The sequence below is a fragment of the Macrotis lagotis genome, chromosome 1, assembly GCF_037893015.1.
Source record: "Macrotis lagotis isolate mMagLag1 chromosome 1, bilby.v1.9.chrom.fasta, whole genome shotgun sequence".
Taxonomy (NCBI): Eukaryota; Metazoa; Chordata; class Mammalia; order Peramelemorphia; family Peramelidae; genus Macrotis; species Macrotis lagotis.
In genome coordinates, this window is record NC_133658.1 from 129,899,974 (window position 1) to 129,909,722 (window position 9,749).

General features: G+C 38.1%; 1 protein-coding gene across 1 annotated transcript; it reads right to left on the minus strand.

Annotated features, from left to right (window-relative positions):
• Window positions 1–1,824: 1,824 nt before the first annotated feature.
• Window positions 1,825–7,527, minus strand: PRND (prion like protein doppel). Its single transcript, XM_074224797.1, has 2 exons — window positions 7,458–7,527; window positions 1,825–2,391 (listed from the first exon to the last, which is right to left on the minus strand). The coding sequence occupies exons 1-2, from the start codon at window positions 7,525–7,527 to the stop codon at window positions 1,844–1,846; spliced, it is 618 nt and encodes a 205-aa protein (XP_074080898.1). The 3' UTR covers window positions 1,825–1,843.
• Window positions 7,528–9,749: the final 2,222 nt, after the last annotated feature.

Genomic DNA, 9,749 nt, shown 5'->3' on the forward strand with positions numbered 1-9,749 from the left:
CAAGAGGTCTGCTGGAATTTAGATTTCACTGAAAGAGGCTTTGAGAACCCTGGATCGCCTTCCTTAGGAGGACAGAGGCATCAGAGGAGGAATTTGGGAAGCATTGTGTAAATAGTCAACACAGCAAGGTGACAAGCTGGACCCAAGAACTGAAACTAGTCACTTTCATCAATGAATCCATGAAGAATGACTACAGGAATTCTGTGGGACAGGATCTTCAGATCTTTATTGCAATCTAATATTCACAGAACATGAAGTTCACAGAATACGTGGAGAGACCATTACAAACAACTGGTCAAAGTTGAAGAAATAATTTTCTTCTGAAATAAAATGTATGATGTTCAAGTTTAATCTGTTGCCTTTCTAAAGTCTGGTTTCCTAAGTTACTGTTTTTAGAATGAGAGTAGGCAGCAAATTTAAGAAATACACTGTACAGGGGTACTTGAAGGTATTTACTATTACAATCACTTAGAATTTTTTATAAGATCACTTCTCCCTAAAAATAAGTACTAGATTCAGACATCCAGGACAAGCAATTCCATTCACAGACAATAAATATACATTTCTTTGTCAGAATTATAGCATTGAATTGGGGCACCAAAATGAGCCAGGAGAATTTAGTTGTTCTCGGCTAGTAGCTTCGATCCACAAAGGTTCTTTTACCATCAGACTTAGTTGTCAGTTGTACCCTTGAATTAGGGAGAAGCTATGGATTCAGAAAGGAGCGACTATACCATCTATTTCTGGTGATAAGCTATGTGATTAGGATGCTAATAGTGGACACAATTATTTTTCTCATGTGCCAGCCTTTTATCATGTGCTCATTTAAAAAGAGACTGGTTAACTGTTCCAATATCTTCCCTCCCACCAGATAAAACTTCATATGCTATAGACATTCAAGAAAGAGTAAGGGATATGGAAAAAGTAATCTACCAACACCATTAAGTTCTTCTCCAACTTGTCCTTGGTAAAAACACTGTAAATAGTGGGCAATCCCATACCAGAAAAATAACATAAGCATAATGAATACTTTGGATTTTATCAATAGGTACTTCATGGACTACTAGGTGTCTTTGGTCTAGTGTCTTGTGGTACTGACATATTTTATCCTATGACAATGTCTGCGATCTTGTTACAGAGTAAATGAATATCGTACTTATTACAGCTCTTAAAAGCACTGCCGTTTCTTCCCAATCATTCTGATGAACATCTTTCTCTAGTGGCAAGTGAGACTGGTCCTGGTTGGATGGAGCAAAGTCTTTCAAAAAGGGGGTCATGAGCCATTGTTTTGAAATTGTGTGTATTTGATATTGTAATGGACATATAGCTTCATATGAATATCCTGAGGGAGACTGAAGCCCCCTAGGACCATGTTGGTAGTCATTAATAGTTTCTGTGACCAAAAGGAGTTATCTGGTGGCCAGTCTTTTGGCAATGAGATTCTTTAGACTAAGCCAGGCTGATACTTAGATAGTGACATACCTAGCACTTAGTTTATGCTTGAATTCTTTTCATCTTGGCTGACCCCGACAGATCTTAGTCTCTGCTGGCTGAGTCTTTTAGGACCCAGAGTCATCTCCAAATTAAGAAGGCATCCTGATGGACATTAGAGTGGGAAGGATGAAAAATTCTTCGCATGGAATGAATATTTAAGTATGCTTTTGTCAGATCACAAAGCATGCCATCTATGACATGCCAACACACCACTGTTTGGTAGTTTTTGTTTTTGCTTTTGTTTTTTAAGAGGCATGGGTTGTGAGAGCAGGAAGGGGTCTGGGATAATTTGGTCTTTCCCTGTGACTACCTTGCTTTCCTATATCTCCTTGTCAGGCTTTGTGCTTGCTTATTTTACTATAAGGCAAGCCAGAACCACCAGGTAGACTATAACAGATTGGTCTACAGAGAGCTGAAGGCCAGCTCTTGACTCTGTCCCAAATTCACAGTGCTTGAAGGCACATAATTCCTTTATTAATTGCTCTAGTATCCTGGAGTGAATATCACTTGTGTTTTTTTCTTCTAAGGGCTCCAGCTTGTTGGCTGTGTGGGTGGCATTAATACAGTGGTTGATGAATTCATCCTTAGTTACATTGGACTCAACACACCCATCATAATGGATTTCATCAGGGAACTGTTGGTAATGGGCCTCATAGTAGCTGTTGCCCTCTTCCCCAAAGTCGATTGAAAGCTTTCTGCCTTGTCTGATAAAAGACCCCTGTAGTCTCTCTGAGGGCTGGACTGTGGTTGGGTTGGTTCGGTTGGTTTGCAGGCTTTTTCTGTTTGACTTGTTCCTCTGTCTTGTCCCTTTGGCTTTAACCAAGGAGAGATCACTGAAGATCAGGACAAAGAAAATGGCAGTCCACCAAGTCCCCAAATGTCTCATTGTATAAAAACCTGAAAGTACAAAAGAGTGATAGTTAATTTTCTTTAATTATGTAAACTGTCAGACATTCCCTCCCAGCAGTAGAAGAAGCTAGATTAATAACTTTAGAACATAGCACAGGGTCCTGGATGTAGGCACTTAAATATTTGTTCTGTTATTACAGTGAATAAAATGAAGCAGATTGGTTTTAATAAGCTGACTATGATTTAGTGGGAAGGCTTCTAAAACTTAGAGTCAAAAGACTTAGATAGGACAACTAAGTGGCACAGAGGGTAGAATGTACCTGGAGTCTGACTGAGTTCCAATCCAACTTTAGATGCTTACTAGCTGTGTGACCCTGGACAAATCACTTAACCCAGGTTGCCTCAAAAAATTTTTTAAAAAGACTTAGGTTCAAGTACTAGCTTTGCTGCTACTAGCCATGTCTGGTCTCTCCCCTTTCCTACTTAAATTTCTATACTGTATTGGACTTATCTGTGTAAATAACAATTTTAATATAATATAATTTAATATAATAATTAACAATAGCTATCATTTATATGTTGATAGGTAGATGGCAGGCACTCTGATAACCTCTTTACAATTATTATTTCCTCACAACAACCTTTTAATTTGGGTGCTATCAGTATATCCATTTTATAGATGAAGAAACTAAGGCAGACAGAGGTAAGGTGACTTACCAGGGTCACATAGCTAGTTAAGTGTCAGAGGTCAGATTTGAATTCAGATCTTCCAGGCTTGGGTTTATCCACTGGGCTACCCAGCTGCTCTCAGTATGCTGGAAGCTCCTTAAGGGCAGAGAATTTTTTAATTTTGATTGTGAATTTGACTTTGTATTCCTAGAGTTGCACATAGGGCCTTGTGCATGGTAGGTCCTTAATAAACATTTGTTAGTTAGAATTGAATGTGATCTTGGAAAGATCATTTTAAATCTAAGAGTATCAGTTTCCTCATTTGTAAAATGGGGAGAAGAACATCTGCCTTGCCTGGTCTTTGTAAGAAGAGAACTTTGTAAGACTTAAATGATATCAAAATGTGAACAATCCCATCTGTGCTGGCTAGTGTGGACAGAATGAGAAATGAATTAGGTGGAGGCTTTGCTGAAGGGTGACTGCTGTTTTCCTCTTACTAAAGGGCATTTTCTATCATCTGAGTAGAAGACAAAAGCATGAAAATACAATTCTGAAACCATATGTAACCATGGAATGGTAACTAGAACTGTTATTTGTCCTTCATTCTTGAAGAGGACCATGATATAGAGAAGGTGATGCCACAGCACAGAACTGGATTTGAGTAAGGGGATGCTGTGCAAAGTTACCAGCCTCACTTTCTCCTCCCGAGTCATTTGGGACCAGTGGCCAGAGATGGGTCAGAATGACTAGAGATGGCCATGGATGCTGTGGGAGACCTTGTCTTTTTAAGCTAAGGTCTTTAACAAATCTCAGCTTGATTGAGGCAACACCTATTCAGTGATTAAGGTTAGGTAAGAAATAAGGGAAAGAATGACCTCTTTTACTTAGTCAAAAAATCCATTTGGGAGAGGAAGATCCTCAAGGTTTCTGGCCATAACAAAAACAATTGCTATTTGCATTCACTCTGAGCCATGAGAAGCCAAATAATGACCAAGGTAGGCAGGCTGGCACCTTTTTGTTGGTCAGTTAATGAGAGAGTGGTTTGGGTTTAAACATTGTCCTTAGGAAAAAAGAAATCTAAAATATCTTGCAGTGTTTCAGCAAACAAAATTTAAATTCCTTTGGGTAGAGCACTTGCAAGTTAAGAGTATGATACACTATGTGGATAGAGGGGGAAAAAGAAAGGAAAGAAGACAGAAAGAAGGGAAAATTGTCCAACTGGAACTGGCCAGTTGATTCTCCAGTGGGGCAGCTACTACTACTCACAAGATCCTGGAGACAATAGAAAGTTTATTGAATGTGTGAGTGACTGGGGCTGGGGATTGACATGGTCACATCTTATGTGGCTGAATGGAGGATAGGTTAAAGTGGAGAGAGACTTGAGGAAAGGCACATTCACCAGCAGGTTGTTGTAATGAGGTAATGAGAACCTGCATTAAAATGATGGCAATGTCAGAGGTGAGACGGGAACTTCTTGAAGAGATGTTGCAATGATGAAATCAACAGGTTTGGTAACAGCTTGGATATGGGAGGAGGGGGTGAGAGATGCTAAGGAATCCAGGATAACTCCCAAGGTTGAACCTGAGTGACTAAACTACCCTCTATAGTAATAGTAATTATTACTATTATTAAGATCTGCCAGAACATATCCTTCACTGGCATAATCCTCAAGAGAACAGTGACACCATGGTCAAGTATTGAACGGGACATTAGGAGAGGTAATACGTATCTCAGGCAGATTATTCCACAGGAGGGCCTATTTTCATTTTTTGAATAAATAAGAACTAAATAAATATCCAGCTGCTTTTCCAGTGAAAAATAAAATAGTGGATGAGCCTGTTATCTTTGAGTAGGAAACTTGTCTACAACACTGTAGGATAATATAGTGGAAAGAGGACTGACTCAAGAGTCAATGAACATAGGATTCAACTCCTGCCTCTGACATGGAACGTCAGTTAACTTCCCTGGGTCTCAGTTTTCTCATCTGTAAAATAAGAAGTTTGAACTATATAACCTCTGAGACCCCTTTCAACTCTAGCTGTGTGATTCCCAGTAAGGATTCATCCAGACTCTGTGAAAAGATTTCCTTTAGTTGGGGAACTAGCCCTAATTATTAGAAAATAGAATTTAAGCTTCCTGAGGTCAATGACAGTTTCATTTTTGTCTTGTGTTCCTAACATCTAGCTTTATACATTAGTACATATTTAGTAATTGTTCAATTTAATTGAGCTGAACTCTGTCTCTGAAGGGTTTACTTATTACTTCTCATCTGAGAAGTAAAAGAAGTGTAAATCTTGTCCCTCTTCCCCAAAATAATCTTTAAATACTTGTACACAACTATTTTATCTCTCTTTCCCCCTAAATCTTCTCTTTGCTTTCATAATATCCCCATTTCTTTGAAGTGATTTCTTATGGCATAAACTACATTCCTTCTACCATCTTATTCACATTCCTCTTGTTGAGTTCCAGCTTGTCAATGTACTTTTAAAAATGGAAACCACTGATATGTATGGGCAAGGGGAAGGTAAGCTCTTCCTGAGAAGTTAAGTTCTTTCATAGAGCCACCTAGCTGCCATTAATTTAAGAATGAACAAGATTTACATGCTACTCATTAGAAACCAGGACCATAGTTCATTCACCATGAGTTTAGACCAAAATCATGTTTCTTATAAAATGGCGAGGCCCTGGAGGGTGGAATTCCACTGCTAATTTGGTGATTCCTCCCTTTGTGGTTTGCCTGTATTTCTTCTTGGGTCAGTATTTTGTTTTATGGTAAAAGGGAAACATGGTTGATATCTGGGATACCCATCACAGAACTCCAAAGCTGGTCTAGAGTCATCCATGTGTGTTTATATTGTGTTGGGGATATCCAAAGATTGGTCTTATATCAGTTAGTGTTCCGAGGTTAAGTGACTGATAGTAAGGACCTCAAATTAGTCAGTAATCATTTGAGAAAGTATTTTCTCTCAAATGCAAATCAAAGCTTCTCTGAGGTACCACCTCACACCTCTCAGACAGGCCAATATGAACAGAAAGGATATGCTAATAGAGGGAGAAGCTGGTGTTTATTATCAGGGCTCAGCTTTCCTCCCTCCATCATGTTTGCTTTTGCCTTGGTTGATTGTGTTCATTTCCATTTCAGTTCATTTGACTCATGAGAATATTTATAAATAATGTCAGTTCTATTAAATTATTTACCAATATGGCCTCAAACCTCTAATCAAGGTGGACATTGACTGTATGTGCTCTCCATATACCAAGACAGAAAAAATGCTCTCATATAGCTCAGAAAAGATGAAATAGGTGGTCGGTCACACCCCATGTTATGATTCTACATTTGCTTGGTAGAATAAGTAAAAGCAAACAAAAAAAGATAATTGAGGGGCAGCTAGGTGGCTCAGTGGATAAAGCACCAGCCCTGGAGTCAGGAGTACCTGGGTTCAAATCTGGTCTCAGACACTTAATAATTACCTAGCTGTGGCCTTGGTCAAGTCACTTAACCCCATTTGCCTTGCAAAAAAAACCTAAAAAAAAGATAATTGACCCATTATAGAATGATTTGTATTAAAAAACCCACCAAGAGAGTATAAAAGTAAACCTTTTTTTTCAAGGACATGAACTTAGGAAAATAGCAAAACAGCCAAGAGACCAATTCCCCCTCCCCCAAATTGCTCAAAACAAAATACTGATGCATTTTTCAGAGGAAGATGGTGCTTAAAAAAAAAGAACAAAAGACTCTCATCAGCTAGTGTCAGTTATTGGGAGTAAGAATTGAAACTGAAGTGCTCCATGATTTTCTTTATGGGTAGAGAATCCATTTGAAATGAGCAATCAGAGTTTCTGAAGTGTTTGGGAGAGATTTTTAGAATCTCAGAGCTGGAAGGAACTTTAGCAACCCTCTAGTCTAGTCTAACCCATTTCTGCAAAGGAATCTTTTCTCTGAGATCCCTAATGAAAGATCATTCAACCTCTTCTTAAAAATCTCCAGAGAAAGGAATTTGTTTGTTTTCAAAGGCAATCCATAATATTTTGGGGCAACTATTTGTTAGGAAATTTTTCTGCATATAGAACCCAAATCAACCTATCAACAAACTTGGACCTTTTGTTCCTTTTTCTTCCCTTTGGGGCCAAGCAGAACAAATTTTGATCTATTTTTCCATATCAGAGTCATGGAAATGATTGATGATGGCTTTCCTGTCTCATTAGAACCTTCTTCTTTAGGCTAAACATCCCTAGTTCCTTCAAATAATCTGAATATAAGTCACTTTGCATTTCTCCTCAAACTGTTTTACATGTATTCCCAGAACTACTTGTAATCCTCTGCTATAGTTTGACCAGAATAGAAAACAGTGCAACTAGCATCTTCATTCTGGATACCATGCCTTTATCTGGTAAAAGAGCTGAGATTGCTTTAGTCTCTTTGACTAAGATCTATTGCCACTTACCTTTTATTCGTTGTTGGGAAAGGTTGCCTTGGGATGCAGAAGTAAAATATTCCTCACAGAACTGGTTCATTATCAGTTGTAACTCAACACCTATATAGCAGAAGAAGGAGGTGGCACTGATACTTATTTCCAAATATGGTATGCTTTTCACTTCCTGGTAGTACCAGTCTGAGAGGCTCTAGGTGGATCCCTGTTTGTCCAGATGGACATTCTCATTACCCTCTCTTTGAAGATGGTGAGATTTATAAGAACCTTAGGGTTGTCAGAGAAAAATGCATCTCATATTTCAATCTCCTTTGTGGAAGTAAGAACAAAACTAGTTAAAAGAAAATACTTTACCCATTAATTCCTCAATCTGGTTATTAATTTAAAGTTGCTAGGTTGTGCTAGGACTTAGGGCCACCTATAAAGGATTATTAACTATTTATCAGGCAGTCTACATGGTCAAAAACTCTTTAAACACTTTTGGAGGGTCAGGAGAGCTTTCTGTTCTTAGAAACTTCCCAGTGATCTGGTTTGGGGAACAGTGGATATCTTTATTGGCATGGCAGCAAAAGCATTAATATTGGAAGCAGAAGACTGGGTTGGAATCCCAGACCCTAGGCAAGTCATTTCACCCTATTTGCCTCAGGTTTCTCATCTGGAAAATGGACTGAAGAAGAAAATGGTAAGCTATTCTAGTATCTCCAATTCCAAATGGGGTCATGAAGAGTCAGACACAACTGAACAACAACAAACCTATGTGACATGGGAACAAATCACTTCTCATCTCTGGGACTTCTTTTATCTGTAAAATTATTAAAGAAGTGATTCCACCCCCAGTTGTTTTTTCCCAATTGATTTTATTTTATTTTTCCAATTACATGTTATGAAAAGTTTTCAACATTCATCCAAATGCATATGCATATTTGTAAGTTACACAATTTCCTTCCACTCTCCTTTACCACCTCCTCCACAGTGGTGAACAGTCTGGTGAACACTGTACATATACATTTGTGTTTAACATATATACAGATAAGTCATTTTCTGAATGAGGAATTAGGACTAAGGAGAAAAGAAGAAAATCATGAGACAGGAAGGAAAAACAGAGAGAAATCTTAAAAAAAGTAAACATAGTATTCATTCAGTTTCTGTAGGATTTTTTTTTGTTGTTTTTTTTGTTTTTCTTTCTCTGGATATGGATAGCAATGTCCATAATAAGTCTCCCAGGATTGTCTTAGCTCTCTGAACTGCTGAGAGGAACTGAATCCATCAAGGCTGATCAACTCACAATGTTATTATTGTTCTCTTGGCTCTGCTCCCTTTGCTCAGTGTGATTTCTTTTTTTTTTTTTTTAATAGCATTTACATAGTACTTTCAGGATTTTCAAAATAATTTAAAAATATTAACTCATTTAATTTTTTAGCAGCTTTGTTAGGTGCTTACTATTATTCTCATTTTTTAGATGAGGCAGATAGAAGATCAGCACTTTGCTTGGGCACTGTGTGGTACAACTGGTGAGACTTGATCTGCATTACTGAAACTGTGTCTGAGGCTACATTTGACCTCAGGTCTTCTTAATTCCAAGGCCAACTTTCTCTACCCATTGAACCACCTAGCTTTCTCTTTGAAGATTTTTAAGATAGCTCCCAACCTTAAGTCTCATCATTCTATGATCTTGCTAGTCTGAAAACCCTGTAATTTTCTCCTCTATTATAGATCAGTTGCCCATGCTTCACTTTCTTCTCTCTTGTGAACCCCATGGCTTGTTTTACCTGTCTGCATGGTTGTCTGATCAAGGTCTTTGACCTGGGCTCCCCTTTTCTTATGCAAACTATAGGATGTGAATCATTTTTGCATCTTTTCTCTTATCCTGCTATTGATGAAATAACCAAATAACTATTTTAAAAGGTTTTCTGAGTGTACTGACTGTTATGTAACTACAAGAAAACAGAGGCTAAGAATACCTCACCCTACCTCCCATCCCCAAAAGAAAAAGAAATCTTAAACATCTAATAACTATTATCATCTTCATTGACTGATGGTGATCACAGACTTTTATCCCCAATATATTTCCAGATCTTATATAGCAATAATGATCAAAACTATTTGGGGGACAGTTAGGTGGCACAGTGTATGGTGCACCAAACCTGGAGTCAAAAGGACCTGAGTTCAAAATTCAGCTTCAAACACTTGATACTTACTAACTGTGTGACCTTGAACAAGTCACTAAACTCCATTGTCTTGTCCAAAAACCCCCTCAAAACCCAACTATTTGGTATGGGTTAAAAAGAACAGAAAAATAGGGGCGGC

Coding starts and splice junctions, on each gene's coding strand:
- PRND (XM_074224797.1), bottom strand. CDS start 7,527: ATGAACCAGTTCTGTGAGGAATATTTTACTTCTGCATCCCAAGGCAAC. Junction 2,392..7,457: donor TTCCCAACAACGAATAAAAG/GTAAGTGGCAAT, acceptor TTGTACTTTCAG/GTTTTTATACAATGAGACAT.